Source organism: Kwoniella shivajii, chromosome 7, assembly GCF_035658355.1.
Source record: "Kwoniella shivajii chromosome 7, complete sequence".
In the NCBI taxonomy this organism is placed as follows: Eukaryota; Fungi; Basidiomycota; class Tremellomycetes; order Tremellales; family Cryptococcaceae; genus Kwoniella; species Kwoniella shivajii.
The window spans coordinates 750210-772769 of record NC_085914.1 but is presented as its reverse complement, the minus strand read 5'-3'; the positions used below and the strand labels follow the sequence as shown (position 1 = coordinate 772769).

Below are 22560 nucleotides of genomic sequence, written 5' to 3'. Positions count from 1 at the left end.
CACATCGATTCAACGTCTACTCCATAATCTTTTTGGAATCCGCGAAAACAGCTCTATGTCCGTTTAGACTTGGTCGGCTTTGGATTTGCCTTTTAATTTTCTGATAATAGCCGGATCTACACCGTATCTATCGAACAGATAACTCTGAATGATACCTTGCTGCTCAGCTACAGCTCTCTGTGTGAGTAGCGGTAGGTTTTTAAATCATTCATAGTTTTCATTAAGTCAATGAAAAGTATTGGTAGCGGAAGGAAGGAGTTTGAAGACAACGTCAGTTTGAGATTACATTTTTGTCACAAGAGGTCAAGGGCTTACATGATGCACTTCTATCATTTGCTCTAACTCAGAGTCATACTCAGAATAGTAGTTGCTATCTTCATATCCACTGCTGATGGTGCTGGAGTTTTCCGATTCAGGCAGAGGTATCTGGTGAGGATGCAGAACAGGGTTGGATGTCGAAGCTGCATTCTTTCGATCGGACGAGGTAGGTTGAGCTGGGCCTGATGCTGAGGCGACCTGGAGAGCTGTTGCTGCTGATTCTGGAGCTGGAGCTGAATCTGGAGCTGGAGCTGAATCTGGAGCTGAATCTGCTGCTGATTCTGATGCCGGAGCTGATGCCGGAGCTGGATCTGGAGCTGGATCTGCAGTGGGAGCTGGATCTGGAGCTGATGCATCTGGAGCTGAATCTGCAGCCGGAGCTGAATCTGGAGCTGATGCTGATTCTGGAGCTGGAGCTGATACTGGAGCTGATGCTGATTCTGGAGCTGGAGCTGATTCTGGAGCTGGAGCTGATACTGGACGGTAGCCAGATCGGACTCGCTGATCGACTGTGAGCAGATTCGACAGCACACGCTGTATGTCTGGTCTCTATGCGATTACCTATCAGCGATGATAGATTATCAGCTTACTCACGAAAATGATCCATTCAGGATCTGTCACTGCTTGTTGGAATCTATTGATGAGCCAAGATCTCTGTGTACGAAACAGGATAGGTCAAAAATCAGCACAGAAGTTCGTTACAGGAATGTATCACTTACGATAACGTCATTGTGGCATGCGAAGAGAATTAGATGGTTCTCTAATCTGAAGTACATCTTTCTTCCGCCTCGGGTATTGCCTTTTCCGAAAACGCTGTAACCTCCATTAATATTACTCCAACTTACTCGGTATCCATCTATATCTGGGGAACTCCCAACCAGATCCTTTGGTGTCCAAGACGGATGCGACCTTGTTCCGGGTACGACCTTCCGATCGTGAGCATAACGGAGCCAATCTTGTACGCGTGGAACATATGTTCTGGGCAGAACACCTTTCGCAGAGGTAATGAACTCCCATGGAATTCCGGTGACGTTTGAGCCAGTATCAGGTGGAATGAGGATCGTGGAGGTGATGGCCGGAACAGCGGTCAGTGTCTTCAGATTAGCGGTGATTGGAGCAGATATGATCGCAGATTGACTTGTGGATTTATCCATGTTCTCCGTAGGTTGTCGGAATGCTGAGCGTTTTTCGGACAACCACTGAAACTCTGTCGTACCTTCCATATATGATGGCATTCCAGTAACAGGTCCTGTATCTAATGGTGAATGCGGCCAAATTACCCAAGGTCTACCTCCATCAGCTGTAGTATACTTTGGGGTAGATTTTCGCTTGATTCCGGCCACAAGAATATCCGCTTGAGCTTTCAGACAATGAATCCTCTGTTCCACTTTATGTTGGAGCTTGGCTAACCCGATAGGCTGTTGACCTATACGGAGGTGACTAAGTGGACTGGCGGAGCTATCGAGGGTGATGCCGCCGAACGGACCACCCCAATTGGAGATTTTAGTGAGGTCTGGAACGGGTTCTAGCTTTGGCGGATGGAAAGTAGCATTGAGTCTGGTGACCTTGGACTTGAGTCGGAGCTTGAAATGGCGAGGGAGATCGGCTTTACCTTCCAATAGATTTCCGTGTTTAGCCGACAGAATCCTGAACAGAACAGATCGGGTTATATCTCCATGAATGTTGATCTGACCTCTGTCAATGGAACCAGAGAAGAAGGCTACATTCTGGTGATGGGTATAGAGTGTGGCAACGGATGAGTCGGGATTTTGGACTGCTTGATGCACTGGGTTGGCACTGTTAGTGACTGGTCTCATGGATAAACAAATGAAAGGACTCACGATGGTCGATGGCTGCGGCTATCAGATTTTCGTCTTTCAGATACAGCATGGTATACAGCCTGTTCCGAATTCCGAAAGCTACTTCATATCCAGCATCCTCAAGGTCTCGGATGATATCGTTGCGGCCAGCGCGTTTGAATGGCGTGATAGACAGTATAGCTGCTGAGTATTTGTGGATCGGAGGATTGGCTTCGGCGAGCGTCTTTCCGACAAGGATCATGGGTGATCCGATATCGGCAGGACGCTCATATTGGCCACGACGTCCGGGAGTTGGAGCTGGTGTACCCATTTCGGAGTTCCACTGTGCTGACAGATCGCTAGCAGAGAAATGACGAATCATCAACTTCTACTCTAAACACTCATGATTCGGAGTGTGATATGAAAATACTCACTTTGGATCCGATGGAATCCACTTATAGACACCAGATTGACAATCTGCACGGAAATGGTCCTCCAATTTACCTAAAGCTGCTGTAGCGATAGCATCGGACATCTGTAAAGAGAGGTTACAAAAGCAGTTAGTCACCTGATAATGTCATCGGTTGGAGGAAGATAGACTCACGGCACCGTGTCCGGTGATACCATACAGAGTTTTTGTATAGCTACCATCCGGTTTTCTGGTTACGCGGAATATTCGACCGCCATACCTTACTAGCACAGTTGGCGGTTCCTGGATCAGAATCCTTCCACCAGAGACGTAATTGATGGAGTTTTGGAGTCCTGGAGAAGCTCTTCCGGGTGTCAGACCGAGCAGGTTGTGGAGATATTCAGATGCCGCCAAGTCCTGGACTTTGCTAGCGGCGGGACCAACGATTTGGAATCTCTGAGAAGATCATCAGCGTCTGCATCGTAGCAATGAACAATTCTTGAGAAAAAGACAGCAACAAGGGACGGTCATATTCGGCATGATAAAAATATATAAACAAGTCGACACTTCGACTTTGGAAAGTAGTCCAGCTGACGGAGGTTGCAATCAAGTGGAATCAAAAGCAGTAGGACAGACTGACGTGCAGATGGCGGAAGGAAGTGGATAATCCAACAAGCAAAGAAAAAAGCAACAGAGAGTAAAGGAAAGCAACACATCGCTCAAACAGGGAGAACACAAGAAGGATAACATTACCAATCTAGCATCGAGGCGCTTACTCACCTTTAGATCTTCGGCAGCGCCCCATAATCTTCCACGCCTCTGGATTGAGAGGGCTGTATCCAAATAGATGGCCGTTTCGTCCATAGTGGCTCGCGAGTATTTGCCTGTACGAAGTGCACAGTCAGAGCTCCTACTGGTGATCAAAATATCCGTTGGATAACTTACCATCATGGTAGACTTGTGGAGTCATTCCGTTGACTATAGAGTCCATCAGCGATATCACATTCGAATGGTCCAAGCACAAACGATAGGCTTACACGTTGGATCCCAACTGCCGACCTTCCATCCGCTAGGTGGATCTATGTGTACATAGATGATGGGCTCTCCATTTCCTTTGACACCAGCAAAACTGAGAGAGAAAGTCAATATGAGCCAGACATATGTGTATATCTATTAGCGATTAGAAATGATCTCACCTAGAAGTGGAATGACGTGTCGGCTGATTTGCAGCTGCTGTTTTATCTTCTGGGACAATCTCTATTCCTTCCATATCTAAAAAATCATGAAAGATCTCGTCAGTGGGCGTAATACAGTACATAGGATGAAGAACCACTTACCGCCGACGATATCTCCACCTGGGTGAGCTGTCTCCGAGAATGGACGAGCTAATTGACTCTGGAACCATGTTTGACGGCGCATAGTTTCGTTCGGATACGCATTGCCTTTTGGAGGATTTTTTCGGATCCAGGGCGTGACTGAAGTCATTGTGGAATGATTTATCAGACGAAGATTGATATGGAAATATGGAACAAGGTGTTTTGTATGGAAGAGGAAAGGAAAATTGTATCAAAATAAGAATTTGATGGGGAAAGTAAATTTAGAGGTCGAACTGAGCTGAGTATATATGATACTCTCAACGCAAAGTTCGTTTTATTTACTCTCTTTTTGTTCTTCTTTGATGACCTGGAAACACGCGTCGAATGGAAAGATCCCCTTATTTGATTAAGTCTGGTCGGCTCACACCACATCCTGAAGTGTTTATTGTTCTCTCGTCCTTCACCTTTACCCTCTCGACCGAGTAGAAACGAGTTCGCCTGAGACAAACACGAACACACATTTTTGCTCCAATATCATAGCGTGATTCTTTCCATCAAAAACTTCGTTCAAAATACCCCACCTGATCCCTTTGAGTAGTTGTATTCTCATGTGTGTCATCTCGAAAGCGATTGGGTTTGGCAATTTCTTTAGTAGCGAGATGATAAGCCTGTCAGTCTGTATCACAGGAGAACAGCGGCAGCGGTAAGCGTCACTAAAAACGTCCATCGGTATTGGCTTGAGCATTATTATCTTCATCACGCGATGAGAAAAATGGTGAGAAGTTCGTTTTCCATTAGCTTATCCTCATCGAGGGAAAAGAGGAATGACCACCTCGCCTTATCAACGCATCGCCAAGAGAACCACCGATAGTCATCAAAATAGAAGGGGAATCAAAATCGGAATTTGAAATTGTCAATTCTTTTCGCTAACGATTCATATTTTCATCGATGAAGAAGCAAAAATCACGAATGAATTTGCCTGCCAAGATTGATTTGATCGATTGATTGAATGTATGTATATTTAGATGTTGGAATCATATACAATTTGTGTATATGTGATGAGCTATGTGTTATGACTTCATCAAGTAATTATTCCAAACCAATGTCAGACCAAGCTCCGGTTACTCCCGTGGGGAAAATGCTCAAACCGCGTCTCATACGTGAGCGCTGATGTGTTCGGCTTTGGCATGGCAACGAAAAGTAAATACAACAGATCAAGTGTTTAGGGATACCTACAGAAAACCGAAATGATGTTTTACCGGAAAATGGATTTCTTTTTGTACATGTTACATAGCGAAGTTACTATCAGAGGACTCTACAGTCCACCAGAAGCCATGATCATCATTTGCCTCAGAAACACGATGCTCCATCGCCATCTATTTGGCCCACCTATCCATCCACTGATTTCTCATCCACAAAACCTCCGTCAGTTGGCTGTCTTCGACCATTGGCTCTTCTGGCAGCTCTAAGGTGTAAGCATCGGCAAGTAGTTGCGCCATTTGATCGAAGTCTGCCGGATCGTGATCTTTGATAGATCCGTCGCTCTTGACGGATTGAAGGCCAAGCTCAGACATATTCAGCCATATTTCCGGATGCATACGGGGTAGATGCTGATGTATCAGTTTCATCCTTTCTAATTTTCCGGTGTCCCCAGAATGGAGGATACCGGTGCCAACGCCGTTGTGAGAGATTCGGCCAGCTTTGTTTCGGATGAAACGGATCATTCCTAGCTCACCAGGAACACAGAATGGGCACCATCCATTCGTAGTGACGAAATTGGCAAGCGGATCTTCGACTTCATTTAGATCACGAAGCTGTAAGAGTCTGAAATTCCTCCGCATGTACTCGGCGCGGTATCTGACAATGTGTATATCTGAGGGTTCCTTGGCTTCGCTGCTGTCATCGAAAATTTCCAAATCCGACAGAAAATTATCCGCTTCTTGTCCCAACAGCTTATTCTGGACCACAGGATCATTTCCGTCTATTCTGTTTCCATCCTCATCCACCTCATTTTCCTTGAGGTTTCCACTAAGTCCGAGCTGCTGTTTAGCAGACGGTGCATTAGCTCGATGAACAGCTGACTTTTTCCTGGAAGATGAGCCAAGTGAACCAGCGATTGTCTCTTCCGTATGTTTCCTTTTCCGTGTGCCATTACCAGCAGCATTTTCAGCTTGCACTCTGAGGACTATTTCAGGAGCACTTTCTTTTTTTTTTCGGAAATTGACTGATTCTACTATTCTGGTTATCTGTTCCTCTGGCATTTCCAAGTCGTCGGGATCGTAATCCACGTGACCTTCTGTTTCTAGACACAGCCCTTCGTCTTCCAAATGGATCATATATGGAGCTTCGTCACCTGGAGCTTGTGGAGTAATCCGTAACGCAGTCTCCCAGAATCTGTCGAAATCGCCGGAAGGATCGGAACCGATTGGATGGCTCAGAACATAAGGGATGCTGGATCGTAGGTGGTCCAAAGCTGTCTTCGCAGACTTGTACTCCAGCTGGGTACCGTGTACAGCTCTTGATCCACTCCCTTCAGATCGAACAACAGCACCTTCTTTCCGCTTTACGACGCGCTTTCTAGCACGACGGCGAAGGTATCTGTTCCGTTTCTGTAGCTGTATGTAATCTTCTGAATTATTCTGATCTTCACCAGCTTCCTCGAGTATTTCTATCGCCTTAGCCATCTCGCTGTACTCTGGTTCTCTATATAATTCTTCTTGGATTTCATCTTCTTCTGGTGGATCTATGATATCTCCAACTTGTAGCATTCCCTCTCGCCACAAACGTAGCATGGCTTGGACGGCTCTTCCGTCCAGAGATCTAAGATGATGTCGACTAGCTTCCAGTTTCTTGATGGCTTCACCGTCAGAGTCTTTGAACTCTTCTAATACCACTCTTGGCAGAATGCTATCTTCTACGCCATGAGAATAGACAGTCCGACCGACATCGTGGTCTCTACCAAAATGGTTGAGCGCTGAAGCCTGACCTTCTCTGCCGCTGATGATCCTGGCAATGTCTCCAACATTCCTACGGAAATGGTATGCCTTGCAATTCGGCAGTCTTATTTCCACCGCCACTTCTTTGAGCCTTCGCTGAATATCTCCGGCACTTGAGGGTGTTGCTGATAGCTCTCCAGATGTTGTAACTTGGCGGAAAATAGAGTCTTCCGATTTCTCCGTAACGTAGAAATGCCGCGAATCAGATGACAGAAACTCGTCGATGTCGGAGAAAATATGTTCTCCATCTTCCGTCTGACAGCAGAGCTTTTGTCGATGGATCAGTATTGGAATTATAGTAGATGCGAATTCCAATTGGAGATTTTGTACTTTGCTGACTGGAGGTAAGACTGGAGCAAAGTTGGCTATGCCATGTTTTTGTTGGCTAAATCCTTTCAACCACCGGAAATTGACCTTGGTCTCGTATACTCCGGGAGCGATCTGAATAAAGCTGACATTGTTTTCCTCCAAATACATTTTGGCGTTAACCGAAGTTGTAGCAGAAGGTCGACCAAGGGAGGACGGACGGATACCCAATGTCAGAAGTAATTGGACCGCTGCTTTGGTCTGAATCAATGAATGGACCCTACGTGGCGTCTGGACTACGATCTGTTCAATTCGCCGGATGATGAGCACAGCTTCGGGAAGTCCGAAAAATTCGTATTCTGGTGATGCGTGTGGCAGACAAAGGGCTGCTGAAGCAGCGGAACACCAATTTCTGACTAGCGACCAGAGACTATCTGATTTGTCCGGTAATTTTCCAGTCATAACGGAATAATCCCGAGCGGTCGCGAGAGTACCGCGACCAATCAGATTGTAAGCCGCTAGATACAGCATATTTTTGGACCATGCCTCTAGCGTGGTGCTGCGGACTTGTCCGGATTTATGTCGTCCGAGTGTATTTCTGAGACGGAAGAGAAGGAATCCACAAATAATATCGGCCATAGCTTGACTGTCGTCCATGGTCCATGGATCGATTGGAGCGTCCGGAAATTGTTTACGCCACACTAGATCATAGAATCCGTCGAAGTCATCGGAGAAGGAGATATATTGACGGAAAGTCTTGTCAGATATAGATGTCCAATCAGCAGCTTTGTTCCGCATCTGTTCCACCTCCTTGAAAAAATCAGTGGCTTCGATTGGATCTGGATTGTCTAATACAGATCGTAGACGGGACTGCTGTTTTGGCATCAATTCGCTGATAGGAGCGGGCATGGCGAATTGTATAGCTGTCGGTATGGACCAGAAGTCATTGGCTTGGAATAATCTGATTTGAAGTGGAAAGTCTGATGGACTATTGCACCAGGCTGGGGTGCCGTAGCACTTGTAGATGTCAATGGCGTTGTGGATGTACAGGGAAGTATAGAGGTGATGTGGAGCTGTACAGATATCGTATATTGTGTAACTGGAACGTGATCTGATTCCGTATAGTCGGAGAGTAATGCTGATCTGTTGCAGTTGGATAAAAACGTGAATTTCTACGATACAACAGAAAGTTACCTTCTGGCTCGTACTGTGTATGTTGGCGTGTGATCTGATTCCGTTGTCAAATGGAATGTTCTCTTCTGAAAGTTATCTTTTGGAAGAGGTCGACTAGAACAAAAGTCAGAGTGATGGTTGGTTGGATGTTCCAGCGAACAAGAAGGTGAGCTGTGAGAGGTTTGGATGATCAGAATTGCAGCACTGTTTGATACGACAATAGGTCAGCATGTGTTCAGCGACGAATGATAAGTATGTGACAGACATAGATGGTGGGAAGATTTAGAACTCACATTTCAGTCGCGCTGCGAAGAAGTACCTTTCTATGCCCCTGAACACAGCTACTCTCAGAGAACAACTGAGACGACAAGTCAGTGTCAGTGACCGATATAAATCGTGTCTGGACAGCTTAAACTCACATATTGGCCGCAATTCAATCTATGAGGTACCCAATCTGAATGACTTCCAAAATTGTTCTATATTTGAGCTTATTCACAAATCAGCTTCCAGTAATGCAGTAGTGACACACGTCGAGACAACTCACCTGTATATCTACAGCACCACGATGCACAGATGGCGACAATCAATGTGAAGTTCCAGTGTGAGGTTCTAAATATTGAGATCTGATGCTCTTGTTGTATGCTGATACCCATAGTTGACAGAAATGAGAGGAGAAAAGATAATAATGCATGAACTGGGGATGAGAAAGGGAGTGGCGTATACTGACATGTAGGTAGCACCGTGGGAATCTGAATGCCCATGCTCAGGTTAGTCACGTGCCACACATCGATTAGTGAACTATCTGGACGCGCGCGTCACCCAAAACAAAAATTCCATGTGAAGTATCTGATCAAACGCGAGTGTCAATTTTCGCGATATCGAGATGTGTAGTATGGTCCCGTTTGCCCCACAGTTGGGTTATGAACCCTTTACTTCTTACGTAATTTATCACGCCTGTGTCGCCTCTTCAGCTTGCTGAATGCGTTCACAAGATGTCGCTGCCAATGCACTACGGGCTTCTGATGTCAAGGCTCCAATTGAATATGCTTTTTGCTTGGGAGAAGGGTTTGGGGTGTTGATTTGGACATAGCTCTGGTTTGTGACAACAGGTATTAAGGTCGTCCTGGCGTATAAGCGTTGTAGAGTAGTACCTATGTACACTAAAAAATACACAAAAATACCCAAATCCCATATATAGTCGTTTGCGAGCAAATAACGATCAGTCATCTTACCAGTTCTGAAACTCAGCACGGAAAAACTCATACTTTCCTCGAGCCTAGAAGTATCATAGATGTCCATTTCTGTCGGTGACATGAATACTTTTCGTAGTCCTTTCGGCGGCAGACTATCTGCCCCTGCTTCTTAGACGATTGAAGGTAAGACGAAATGCCCAACAGAAGCAATGTTGAACTCTCATCGACAATCATACGTGTTGATTTACGTAATTCAGTTGTGGTAGATGTGGCTTCAACCCAGCCTTCGTCCGTGCTCCCATATCGTACCCCATGTTCGGGGTTGTTATCGGTTACAACACCCGACACAGCTTACCCGATAGGTCATCGATTATCAGCCTTGCAGAACGTTCCATAACCTCCTCATCCCCGATGGCCCTGTAGATATCGAATGGGGGAGACAACCCTCGACCAAGGGAGGTTATCGATACAAGAGCTGGGTCAAGCGACGAGAAGAGTGTATAGATTCGGGACACAAGTTCACATATCAGTTACGACCAGATGAGGCAAATCGAAACTCAGAGTAGGGATCATCTGCTCGGAGCGTTGAAAGTGGCCTTGAGAGCCAAGGAAGAGGAAGTGATAATTTTGAAAGGCAGAGCTCGTTGAGAGGAAAAGATATCAACGTTTGCGATATAACGAATCCGAACCTGAGTCTTCTTCAGATCGATGAGATGATTTCACCGCTTCGACTCTAAAAGGCAAACTCTTCCGGTCAATTTGCCCCTACACCTCGAGATGGGCCAAAACAGCTGGCGCCCTTCAAAATTCTGTCAGACGGTACCAATGATTAAATCACTATCCTTTCATCTGCCTGCTGGTAGGGGTGAATGGCGCATGGGCCGCCTCGTCTCCTTCCGGTGACGCTCTGTACCTAGTATCGAGCAAGGATTTGGTGGTCTTGAAGTACAGGTGGTTTCCAAACATCGTTCAACAGGTTCTCAAACCAGTATGGCGATAAAATTGCGGTCCCATTCTCCACAACATCAAGGACCTCTTCCGATTTAGAACATGACATGCTACCTAGCGCGTTCAGGTCTGAAGATGGTTCTAGTTACAACTCATTGGTTCAGTCGTTATCGTTGACGACACGAGAGATCAGATTCTGAGAGTTAGTGTATTTTTCACACTGTCACCAATGAGAAATCGACGATGACCCAGGAAGAAGGACCTAGGCGAGTAATTGAACGGTGACGCATCGGTGATGTGTGTGCATGTGATAGTTTCAGATATTTACACGGTATATACAACTTATCCTTGCAATGATCAATCAAGATCAAAGTGGTCGATGCTGATCACACATTAGCAGCTTCTTTCACTAAACACTCACTCTTGATGCTCTTCTTGATGTCGTTGTCTCTCTCTCTCTCTATGCCTTGCTCTATAGTCATCCGGGATAGCTGTAGGTAGCACAGGGTGGTCGTCCTCAACAGCCGGTTGACCAGATGTAGGTATCGATGGAGAAGGGGACGTTGGTTGGGGTGGTCGTGGCGGAGCTTGAGGTGTTGCATCTGTGCGATCGCCGGAACCCGTTGCTTCGTCTGCAGCTCCGAAGGGAAAGTTGCGAGGTTCATCTTCAGTCGGAGAATTTGGGTTACTTGTGGCTCCTCCACCTTGGCCGAACAATCGATTGAGAATATTTGTTACAGCTGATTGAGCACCTTCTTGAGGTTCCGAGTTGCCTTGAGGCTGAGCTTGAGCAGGCCGACGATCCGCGTCTTCGGGGACTAGCGAGAATCGGCTGAAAGCGAGTCAGACGAGTATACCTTTCAAACTCACCACACGGGACACGATCCGTTTTGCTTCAGCCAAGGCACGAGGCATTCATTGTGGAAGATGTGTCTAAAACGTCAGCCTCGGGCTAGGTCATATTCTACTCACGCGCAGGGAATTCTGACCACTTCGTCACCGATACCAAAGTCATCTTTGCAAACCGGGCAGTCTTTATATGTACTCTGGGCTGTGTACGAGGTCAGCTGGGAGCTTGAAGATGAACTCACCTAGCTTCTTCTCGTCGTCAAATTTGAATCTTGGTAGACCGTCAATGACGATGTCAGAGGCCGGTAATGGTCCTTGAGGACCGGCAGCTTGCATCAATCTTTCCAAAATATCGTTAAAGCCCTCTGGAACGGTGTCAGCTGTGAGTCGAGGTGACGATGCTCACGTTCAGACGTCGCGTAATCTCCCACATTCCCTCTTCCTGGTCCTCCAAAAAATAAGCCAGGGCCATTCCCTTCATCACCCATCGCTGCCATCAAAGCACGAAGCTGGAGTACAATCAGCTGGTCGGTACGTACGCGAGAACTCACCATTTCGGGCACTTCCATAGGAACCCCTTCGTCTTGAGCTCCGGCAGGTCTTCCTTGTCTTTGAGGACTCCCGAATCCTGGTGGGAACATACTACGACGGTCAGTCAAGCCCAGATTAATGACTCACCTCTCAAAATCGATTGGACCGCCTTGCTGTGCTTGACCCGTTGGACCAAACGGACCCATCCCTCCCCCAAAGCCGAACATGACTTGGCCTCTGCCTCCGCCGGGGAAATTAAAGGAGAACGATCTTCCTCTACTTCCTGAGCCGCCAGTATTCGTCGTTGGACTAGTCGCTCTGTTTGCTGGTGGCTGGATCGGTCTATTTGAGCTGCCTCCTTGGCTGTCCGCTGCCGCACCTAGGATATTGCCGAATAAACCTGAGAGAAATGATTGACCTCCTTGGCCGGGACTCGGTTGGAATGCATTGGATTGGAAAGCGTTTGGGTTGTATTGGAGAGGGGAAGAAGGGTGTTCATTGGGACGGGTAGGTGGAGCGGGTGGGAGCTCATGGAACGGATCAGGGTTGACTTCTGCGTCGAGCTGAGGACGTCATCAGTATTACCCATGTCTAGTATACTCACAATCTCTATGAATTCGCCGTTACAGGATGCGCAATGAGATACCCCATCAATCGTCACTGGACGCATCTGAGCTCCGCACTGTGAGTGGTTGGGTTAGCGTGGATGAGCTGAAGCAAATTGTAAGAGTAATACCATTCAACCTACCTCATGACACAGCCAGAACGGCGATGCAGTGGGCATCTTGAGCGATCTTCTGATAAGAGGCGAATGTGGAGCGGACGAGGAAGTCGAGATGTTGGATTGGCAGATATGGATGAGTTGTGTATTGCTCGCCAGCGAAATGTCGCAGTGTAGCCGATGTTGGCACCAAGCTCTCACTCGTTGCGCTGTTGATGTCAATGTTGTTGATGATGATGGTGATGGTGATGATGAAGAATGTTGTAGAGGTCTTTTGTTGTCATTGCGCGCCGGGCATTACCGAGCCCGTGCGAGCCACGTGTTTGTCGTAAGGGATAAAGTGGAGGTTGATTCATCCTCATCAGGACTAACCTGAGGACATCTTTCCGGGCGAGTTCATCAATCGCATTCTCAGCCATGCATCACGTATGCAGGAAAATTGCTCGTGAGCTCGAGCTCAGATGGGTGTGATGGGAAACGAAGCGGCGTGACTCAAAGAATCAAAGACGCCGAGGTGATCTGCGAGACGAGCGAGATTCGATGACGTTAGTACTTGTTTCAGCGCGGGCTTTGGTCTATCGATGACGAAGTTAGAAATAAGGTGTATATATACATGTTCGTTCGTACAAATCCAGATCTATCACATCACACACGTTCATCAAGATGAGCCCTCCTAGGATCGCAATCATCGGTGGCGGCATATCCGGAGTTTGTCTCGGTATCGCTCTACAACGACGCAATTTGGATGTGACGATCTACGAACAAGCTGAGAAATTCGGTGAAATCGGCGCGGGAGTAGCTTTCAATCCAGCAGCTACAAGGGCCATGCAGCTTTGCTCCCCAGAAATATACGATGCGTTTGAAAAAGTCGCTACTAGAAACGTATGGCCTGAGAAAAAGACTACCTGGTTTGATTGGCTTGATGGTCATGTCGACGAACCTGTTGGAAAAGAACCCTTTTTGTTCACCGTCACAAACGAATTTGGAGCGAATGCTGTACATAGAGCTCATTTCCTGGATGAAACGGTAAAGTTGTTGAAGGGGGATCACACAAAATTTGGAAAGCATCTAGACACGATAGTGGATGAAGGGGAAGACAAACCGTTAAAGTTGAAATTTCACGATGGAAGTCAAGAAGTAGCAGACGCCGTAATTGGATGTGATGGAATAAAATCAAGAGTTAGGACATGGATGCTGGGTGAAGGACATCCTGGTACGCAACCAAGTTATACACATAAATACGCGTATAGAGGTTTGATTCCGATGAAGAAAGCGATCGAAGCTCTTGGCGAGGATCTAGCGCAGAATGCAAAGATGCACGTGAGTTACGATCCCTTGATCTTGCTGATGTATTTTAGATGGGCCAAGATGGTCACGTTCTGACATTCCCCGTCAATCATGGAGACACCATGAACGTCGTCGCTTTTTGGACCAACTCTGATCCGTGGCCTTCGGACGATAAAACCACTCTGCCCTCTGAGAAGTCTCACGTTTGCAACGATTTCAAATCGTTCGGTCCGACGGTCCAAAAGATCATTGATATCCTAGAACCCAATTTGGATTGTTGGGGGATCTTCGATCTGGGAGATCACCCAATGCCAGCTTACAATAAAGGTCGCGTTTGCGTACTTGGTGACGCAGGCCACGCTACCAGCCCGCATCACGGTGCAGGCGCGGGTATGTGTATCGAAGACGCAGCGGTGATGGCGGAACTTTTAGCCGACGATAAAGTTAGGGAAAAGGGCCAAGCAGGGATCGAAATGGCTTTCAAGGTGTTCAACAAAGTTCGTTTGGAAAGAACCCAATGGTTGGTACAATCCAGTAGAAGAAGTGGTGATTTGTACGAATGGAGAGTTGAGGGTGTGGGCAAAGATATCGAAAAGATCCGACAGGAGTGTATAGAAAGTAATGAGAAGCTGTGGAATTCGCAAATTAGCAAGTTAGTTGAGGAGGCGAAGGGGGTGCTGGCTGAAACAACATAGGCGGGGTATATCAGATGATCAGGTGTTCCACTAAGTCTATATATGCAACTATTATCGCAGAATAGTGCACATAGCTATGTGGGCGTTCTTGCCATTTCACGTGATCTAGGCCCTCTCTTAGCAGGTAGTATACGATTGCTACTTGAATCTCTCTAGCCGAACAGCTGGTATCGCAAGGCTCGAGCGAGACTCAACCATGAGGTGATTATTCACAGTGTCTAACAATGATTGATGATTAAATGAACCCAAGATGAGTAAGTGTGTATCTAACCATCAGAGGGACAAAAACATATTGTGTTGGCAGCGTGTTGTTCTATACAGGTCGTCATGATCAAATTAGTATGGTATGTCTACGGAGTGTAATACTCAGCACGTCGCTCTTGATTAATCTACTTGCTACATATGGTTTAGGGGGGTATGCCCGCGTCTTAATAACCTCCGGATACAAAAGGACACATGTAGATACAATTTGTTTGGTGGCGCCTCCGATGTGGGACGTGTAGGTTGCTATATACATGAGCTCATGATGTTGGTCAGCTTGCCGTCGATGCGTATAACTTCTTTTTCCCTACAGGCGAGTCGTAACCTATTAAATGGACTGTGAATGGTTAAACCTAGACGGTTTCGACTCGAACGGTGAGGTGGATCCAACTTAACTGTATCTCGACGCCAGCTACCCGGTCAACGTCAAGCCCAACGTCAATCCCTATCCCCCACCGCCTCGCTGCACATTATCCAAGATGGCGTCGCTAACGACTTTCAAAATTTGAACCACCTACCATCACTATACATACACCAAAGATCTCGAATCGACTCGGAGTGAACACCTCCTCTGCATCCTCTTGGAAATCATGTACGATGCGAAAGAAGAAGAAACGCTTTCAGTCGTCGAAAAATTTGAAAGGGAAACAAGGGATTTTGGAAAATGGAAGTCAGCACAACAAAGCTGATAACGAAAGCTATCCTGCTATCGTCTTGGCAAGCACTGTCTCTGGAATAGCCGGCGAAGAAGGTGCTTGTAGAGCAACTGATTAAAAAATCGATGGAGTTCGAGGGACTTTGTGCATAGACGCCACGTGGAGATACACAAGCGTGGTCACTATAATTATTTTTCTAATTTAACGTATACATGGCGGTTGGATAAAATGGACGTTACCTGACCTGAAATCGAGAAGAGCGATGGCACTGTTGAAAATGGGGTATGAGACTCCTGCCTATCTGCCATAAAATGTTGAGTGAATGTACACTCTTCAATATCAGTAGCTTCAAGCAACTTTCAGTGAGTGGGTCAACGGTACTGTGTGAATCTCAGCTCAGGAGATAAAGTCACGCAAAACAGCCTTTCACGGCAATACTTTCCGATACATAATATGCGTAACACAAACGGAAAGGGTTTTGAATCTCTCCGCTCATGGTCACATCTCGAAGCTAAGTTGATGAATATGATCCGTTCCTCCAAAATATCCTAATGTGACATAGATTATCTGTCAATGTGGGGGAAAGGGGAATATCGTGCTTTAGATATCACCATAATGGCACGTTTCTTGATAGATCCAACCGCTCCTCGCAGACCATCCCACCTCAACCATCCATCCCCAGATGTTATTGTTCTCAGTCTGTGTCACCGATAGCAAAGTTGAGGAATGTGTTTGTACATAAGAGCACATTTCATCAGAGCTGCAAGATATGCATGCTCACCAGCGATCCAAAAAGCAGGCGCATAGGATGTGGAAGTCGACTGGCGATCTTGCTACTCGATCATCCTGATGCACGAGCATTACACTGCATTGAAACCCGCCGGTGCCGATCATCTAAAAATTGCTGGCTTACAGCTATCAAGATAAAGCTGCCGGTGACGCTTTAGTGCACCTGTTCAGCATGAGTCTCAGTGAGGTTGAGAACCTGAAATCGCAAACCCTGTATCAATTCAGGTCTCATCGTACCTTTCCTCCATTTGGCTTGAGAAGAGGGAGGGAACAGGGCGTCATTTTGGGATTCCTGAAGAAATACCATTTTCCTTTGGAATCACACAGCTAATACTGTTATCCCATTGCGAGTGCTCAAGAATACCTCCAGGTGATGATATCATTGGTCCAGAAATCCAGATGATAACGCTTTCACGTTGCCGAAGATTGCCTCAGGAGGATTTTTAGTTTAAAGTATTTCGGGAAGTACAAGCTTTGAGGAAATTTCCTCGACGCCGCTGATACCCGAGAATCACGCATGAATGATCTCAGAGGCGTCGGATCCTGAAGTAATCCACACCTAAAAATCATTCTCGTGAAGACCTGGATTTCTATATTTTTTTATGTGTTAGACGGAGAAAGGGGGGTTCACTTAGATCACTTTGTACCTGTCACCTGAATCTAAAAAACTACGGTTGGAAGCTTTCTGCGAGACCTCAGAAACGTATCTACCGGACTTAAAAACTTAGATTCGACTTCTAAGAACCCTTTGATAAACCCTTCATGCTGGAGATGAGAGAAAATGCCCTCTTTTCCATACAAAGGTACAGTACCAATGATGAATAGCTTGGGAAAGAAAGGATGCTGGGAAGTGAAAATTGCATCGTCCATCTTTCTTTTGGATATCGTTCTCCAGCAACATTTCGCAGTGATCGCCATCCTTGACGGATTATCTGACCTAGCTAGAAGCGGTCTTGGTGATATTCAAGGTGAGTCCTCGGTCATGGTGTGTGTCTGTGCTTTGGTGTGTTTGTGTCTGTGTTGTGGTTATGTGATCGGAAACATGTACTCATGTGTATGTTTGTAACATCCAATCTGTTTCTGATATTTCAATATCTGATTCAGTATACTTCCAACATCCCTATATCCTCCATTATTCTCTTACCAACCAAGCCTCGGTGAAATCTTTTACATCTCGTTTCAGTTTCACCTCTCCCAATTTGAATGGGACAATTCTTGATTCAATCATCACACCGATTCGCCTTTAACATCTCGTATTCCTTTATCCTCTTCATCCTCTTTCCCCTCTTTATCCTCTTCATCCTCTTCATCCTAGTCGATCAATTATACGTCCCTGGCGGATTACACCTGCTCACGTCCCCTCAGCGATAGAATAACCAACATGGCCCCTCCCGAAGCTATCTGGAATGGTGAGTTATCAAATAATCAGCCCATGCTAACCTTGTAGACCCCCAAGCATTGGCGGATTACTATTTAGACTATGCAATTCCACTACGACCTCAACCTGGTGTTTTGGTCGCCTCCATCATCGTATCCATCCTCGGTTCTTACGCTACTTTATTAGTACTCGGTCGAAGAACATCTTCTAGAGGTTGGAGAAATCATGGATTGCTCCTACTCGCCGCGGTCGTCTTCGCCGCTTGTGCCATCTGGGGGATGCACTTTGTTAGTATGATCAGTGTTAGACTAAAGGCCAGTCCAGATGTTACGTGGTATATTCAGGTGAGTAACCCCTACATAAAAATTCCGCTGACGAGATCAGTTCGATAGAGGAATGACCGCGTTATCCCTCTTTGTCCCCATCCTCGCAACGTTCATCTCGTTCTGGCTTATCGGTTCGGAAATCGATTTCCATCTCTGGCGAGTCCTCTTCGCTGGTACCTTCCAGGGATTGACAAGTGAGTGAGACCTTTAAAAACCTCGCTAATCCCCTAGTCGGTTTAATGCACTACTCTGCGTCCTTCCGATTACCCTACCTCACTGTCACTTACACCGCCGTTACCGTGGTCTTTTCCCTCATCCTCGCCGCTGTCGCTGCTATCGTCGCGTTATTCCTCTTCTTCAGGCTGAGAGCGCAATGGGAGGAGTCTTGGTGGAAAAGGGCACTTTGTGCTTTGGTTTTGGCAACAGCTGTCTGCGGGTGAGTCTATTACCCCTTTGATTACGCTGACAATGCAGTATGCACTACCTCGGTCTTGGAGGCACATCTTACCGCTACAAACAAGGCGTTGACCCTATGATCCTCGCCAACTTTGGTGGTCAATCCACTCGGCTCACCATCGCTATTTCCGTCATGTGTGGTGTCATCGTGGTCTTCTGCTTCGCAGTTGCGTTGTTAGACGCCAGGACACGACGGGATATCAGAAACAAGGCGAGGAATATCGTCATCGCTAGTGCGGCTTTCGATAAAACCGGTAAACTCTTGGTCAAAAACGACGGTACCATCCCGATGCAGATCATTCAAACAGACGCTGAACTTCAGCGAGTACTTGGTGAACTGGACCCACGACAGTCCACCTTCCAATGGCTTTACCAACTCTCTTTCAACTGGCCTCTCGTCACCCCCTTTGTCCCCCGGATTCTCAAATCCGTCATCGACCGACAGAAAGGTAAATCTCAACGACCTGTTCTCGATCGGGATCTCACATCCTCTCACGAAACACTACTGTTCCGAAGTCGATTCGTTGAAGCTTCCGTCTTACTCGCTCAACAATTAGACCTCTCCGTTGAATCCCTCGGTGCCATGTTTGATCGAGTTCTCACCACCGGAACACGACTTCCCGAAGATCGATCTGAGAAATCCGCAGAAGAAGGCAGGATGAAAAACGACGACGAATCATCTATCCACGGTATCACCCTTCGAATGCACAATTCCGAAGGTGTCATGCTTTTCTTGGTCCGAGAAATCGGTGACGGTCATCCTTCAGCATGGGATAACCCCACCGCGGACAAGAATCAGCTTCGATCCAACGACACTGTCGATTCATACACTTCTCGAGGTTATCGAATGGCTGAAACTCGGTTCTTCTCAAAAGCAATGGCAGATCATTTTGGTGTCAGTAAACCTGAAATGGACGTCTTCTTATCCGCTTGTAAAACCTATGCGAAACGAGGGACACGACCTGTCGTTCAAAGCGGTGGTGCTTACCTCGGTTTATTCGGTGTACGACCCACCGGTACTCAAATGCAAGGACTCGATGTGTTGGTGTACAACTTTGCTCGACATCAAATCCCCGCGTACCGACTTCCCGATGTCAGCTACCCCCTCAACGCAACGATGAAGGCTTGGGTAAGGGAATTAGCCAACGCAAGTATGGGAGATGTCTTGAGACGATGCAATGATGCTGTAAATCGAGCTGAAAATTCCGACGATGGATCCGCTTCTCTCCACTCGCAAATCGACGAATCTCTGTACGAATTCCAAGCTGCCATTGCCGTCGCTATCGAAGCTCTCACAACCGCTTTACGATGCTGGCCCACTTTACTAGACATCGCTCGACTCTCCCCCGAGATTTTAGAAATCCCCGCTTCCGATCATGACGACAAAGCGCCCGCTCAAATGGTCGTCCTCGAAGTCGTTCTCCCCGCTCCAGACGCTCGACTCACACCCGTGCAATCTCGAGCATCCGGTGTGCAAGCTCCCACTCTCACTTCCGGTCGACATGAATCAGATAAACCCCCCGCGCCATTCGTCTACACCCCATTCAGCCTTTTCACTAAATCCCAAGCAATGTTACTCCGAGCCAAAGCATTCCAAGATTACTCCAAAAACACTGTGGTGGACCTCAACAAAGTCTACCCACTCATGCCTACCGACGTAGCTGCGGAGCTCGACGCGTACGATTCTGGCGAAAAAACGCTTGCGCCCAACCCCTTTGCCCTTGGTAAATGGAGTGCAAGAGGTAAATCAGCCTCCAAAGGATTAATCGTCGACACTGCTTCTTCCAACACGCACGCGAGGTACAACTCCGATGCGACTTCGGTCAAATCTCCAGGACTGGTCTCGTCTGATGGATCTGAAATCTACGAGAAAAACTTTGGTACCGTCCCACCCCATATCCACGCTCTAGCCGCTGCTCAACAGGGGCGAAGAGGATCAAGACCTAACACCGGCGCTTCAGATCAATCCAATGCGTTGGTCGCTTCGGACCCCGTGGAAACAGTCAAGAAAGGGTTGACGAATTTAGTAAACAAAGCCACCGGAACAGCTCAAGAGGAGGAACCTCATGATCCAGAAGCAGATGTTGGACCGCCTGTCTACACCGGTGTTAGAAACAAAACAGATGGTTGGTTTATGAGGAGTATGAGAGATTTGGAAAGAGCAGATAGAACAGGTGCGTTGGAGCACGTAGGGTGGCAGGAGAATTAGCACATAAGGTAGTATATAGGGGAGTTAGTATGTAAGGTATCGTGAGATTTAATTATGTACGATAGGTTTAATAGGTCTAATATGCATGGTGATCTACGAGAATACAACAGAATACACATATATAACTAAACCAATCGCCTCGCTATGAGAAGGATCAACATTGATACACCAGCCAAGATCAGCGAGTCTATCCATATAAATCTCCTTGGACTTGCTACAGCGACTTGCGTTGTTGGTAAATGGGCTTCAACAGCGGGTAAACGTCCAGGAGTTACGGATCGAGCTGGTGGCGAAGGGATCGGTGGGATTTCCTGTAAATTCGGGTCCACCGAGACTCTACTCTGAGCAACTTTAGTTTCGCTTATTGAGCTCGAGATACCACTCTCCCCGTTCTGAGCGTCTTCATGTTCATTTTCATGAATCGACACTGAACTCTGAGTACCACTTGACACCGGTATAATATCCTCATTTCTTATTCCGCACTGGGGACATTTCCAATCCTTCGACAACTTGGCTAATCTCTTTCTCTCCTCTTTGGAATAATCCAATGCGCCAATAGCTGACAAAGCTTCTCCAGTCTGCATCCAAAATGATCTCAAACCCACGACAGCTGTATGTCAGTGATGATATCCCGGATAACCCACTCACCTGTTCTAACACCCCATGCGGGTTGCCAAGAACCAGCATGAAAACTTGTCAGTCCATCTATACAGATCTACACCTCCACGTCAGCAGAGCACTCCTTTGATCAAGTACACATACTTTCTTACCCAGCTCGAACCGCCCATTAGGCGTCATGAGCATTATATCAGGAGCTGACATTGGGTAGCTTGGCGGCAGTAATATGCGCAAATGGTATAGCCCTGTCACAATCAATCACTCATCCCTTACGTGGTCACTCACCAGAGTCATATTCACTATCTTGCACCCCCCGCATCGTACAGTGCCATTCGAATATGTCGTCCTACATACTGTCAGGTTGTACAAACATGAGGACTCACTTCTAACGGCGCAGCGACGAAACCATCCTCTTCAATATCCGCGCTAGCTAATTCTGAAGCTTCTTGCATTATCCTCTTGACTGCTGTCGAGCGAAGGTTGACCTTTGGGCGGGAAGTCGACATATTCAATCTAATGCACTTGCTATGAATGTACGATGGATCTCATGTATCATTATTGAGTGATTATGCGTTGTTGTTAAATGACGCTTCCATTGTAGTGATCACTCGGCCGAATGACACTGTTTATCCGTTTTTCACCGATGAAAAGATGATCGGTCAACATCCCACATCCTTACATCTTCTTCATCTCTCATACACTAGCAAGATGGCAGACCCATCGTCCCACCCGTTACCCAATCTAGCACCTATCGGAGATGGACCTCATGAATCCGTCGACGTAGCTGGACCTTCAAGTAGACCATTCACAGATGCTCAAGTGGAGGAATTCAGAGAGCAGGACAGGTGGTTACCTGTGAGTTCTAAAGTCTCGCACCCGCTGAACCGTAGATCGCAAACGTAGCTAGGATAATGAAAACTTCACTGCCTACCTCGGCAAAAGTATCCAAAGAAGCCAAAGAATGTGTACAGGAATGCGTATCCGAATTCATATCGTTCATCGTAAGTCTTCACCAAATATACCCACGCTAACTTTATAGACATCCGAAGCAGCAGAGAAATGTCTGAATGAAAAACGCAAAACGCTCAACGGAGAAGATATCTTAACCTCGATGAGATCACTAGGCTTCGACAATTACGAAGGTGTATTAAGAGTCTACTTGGCGAAATATAGGGATGCGCAGATACCAAAAGGTGCTGGGGATAACGATGACGATGTGGATACCAAAAAGAAAAGAGGTAGAGGAAGGCAAAGCGATGGACAAGCAAGCGAAAGTAAAGGAAAGAGGAAGAAGAATATCGATCATGATGCTGTACGGTAGATGCA

At 46.7% G+C, this 22560-nt stretch overlaps 7 protein-coding genes across 7 annotated transcripts; 3 read left to right on the top strand and 4 right to left on the bottom strand.

The window, feature by feature from the left end:
• Positions 1 to 63: 63 nt before the first annotated feature.
• On the bottom strand, positions 64 to 4011 carry IL334_005409 (uncharacterized protein; the record flags this gene model as incomplete). Its single annotated transcript, XM_062937122.1, has 12 exons — positions 64 to 177; positions 316 to 867; positions 913 to 972; positions 1038 to 2104; positions 2160 to 2476; positions 2552 to 2652; positions 2722 to 2982; positions 3307 to 3410; positions 3472 to 3504; positions 3564 to 3655; positions 3723 to 3798; positions 3864 to 4011. The coding sequence occupies 12 exons, from the start codon at positions 4009 to 4011 to the stop codon at positions 64 to 66; spliced, it is 2925 nt and encodes a 974-aa protein (XP_062793173.1).
• Positions 4012 to 5218: 1207 nt separating this feature from the next.
• On the bottom strand, positions 5219 to 8053 carry IL334_005408 (uncharacterized protein; the record flags this gene model as incomplete). The annotated part of the gene is made up of 1 exon (XM_062937121.1): positions 5219 to 8053. One exon carries the CDS (start codon positions 8051 to 8053, stop codon positions 5219 to 5221), a length of 2835 nt encoding a protein of 944 aa, XP_062793172.1.
• A 2822-nt stretch (positions 8054 to 10875) lies between these two features.
• Positions 10876 to 12622, bottom strand: IL334_005407 (uncharacterized protein; the record flags this gene model as incomplete). The annotated part of the gene is made up of 8 exons (XM_062937120.1): positions 10876 to 11290; positions 11431 to 11473; positions 11550 to 11621; positions 11714 to 11816; positions 11859 to 11916; positions 11986 to 12401; positions 12443 to 12520; positions 12587 to 12622. 8 exons carry the CDS (start codon positions 12620 to 12622, stop codon positions 10876 to 10878), a joined length of 1221 nt encoding a protein of 406 aa, XP_062793171.1.
• Positions 12623 to 13222: 600 nt separating this feature from the next.
• Positions 13223 to 14541, top strand: IL334_005406 (uncharacterized protein; the record flags this gene model as incomplete). The annotated part of the gene is made up of 2 exons (XM_062937119.1): positions 13223 to 13772; positions 13928 to 14541. The coding sequence occupies 2 exons, from the start codon at positions 13223 to 13225 to the stop codon at positions 14539 to 14541; spliced, it is 1164 nt and encodes a 387-aa protein (XP_062793170.1).
• Positions 14542 to 17628: 3087 nt separating this feature from the next.
• Positions 17629 to 20616, top strand: IL334_005405 (uncharacterized protein; the record flags this gene model as incomplete). The annotated part of the gene is made up of 4 exons (XM_062937118.1): positions 17629 to 17656; positions 17725 to 17912; positions 18010 to 18145; positions 18473 to 20616. 4 exons carry the CDS (start codon positions 17629 to 17631, stop codon positions 20614 to 20616), a joined length of 2496 nt encoding a protein of 831 aa, XP_062793169.1.
• A 125-nt stretch (positions 20617 to 20741) lies between these two features.
• Positions 20742 to 21438, bottom strand: IL334_005404 (uncharacterized protein; the record flags this gene model as incomplete). The annotated part of the gene is made up of 3 exons (XM_062937117.1): positions 20742 to 21210; positions 21261 to 21331; positions 21379 to 21438. The coding sequence occupies 3 exons, from the start codon at positions 21436 to 21438 to the stop codon at positions 20742 to 20744; spliced, it is 600 nt and encodes a 199-aa protein (XP_062793168.1).
• A 504-nt stretch (positions 21439 to 21942) lies between these two features.
• On the top strand, positions 21943 to 22555 carry IL334_005403 (uncharacterized protein; the record flags this gene model as incomplete). Its single annotated transcript, XM_062937116.1, has 2 exons — positions 21943 to 22089; positions 22274 to 22555. The coding sequence occupies 2 exons, from the start codon at positions 21943 to 21945 to the stop codon at positions 22553 to 22555; spliced, it is 429 nt and encodes a 142-aa protein (XP_062793167.1).
• Positions 22556 to 22560: the final 5 nt, after the last annotated feature.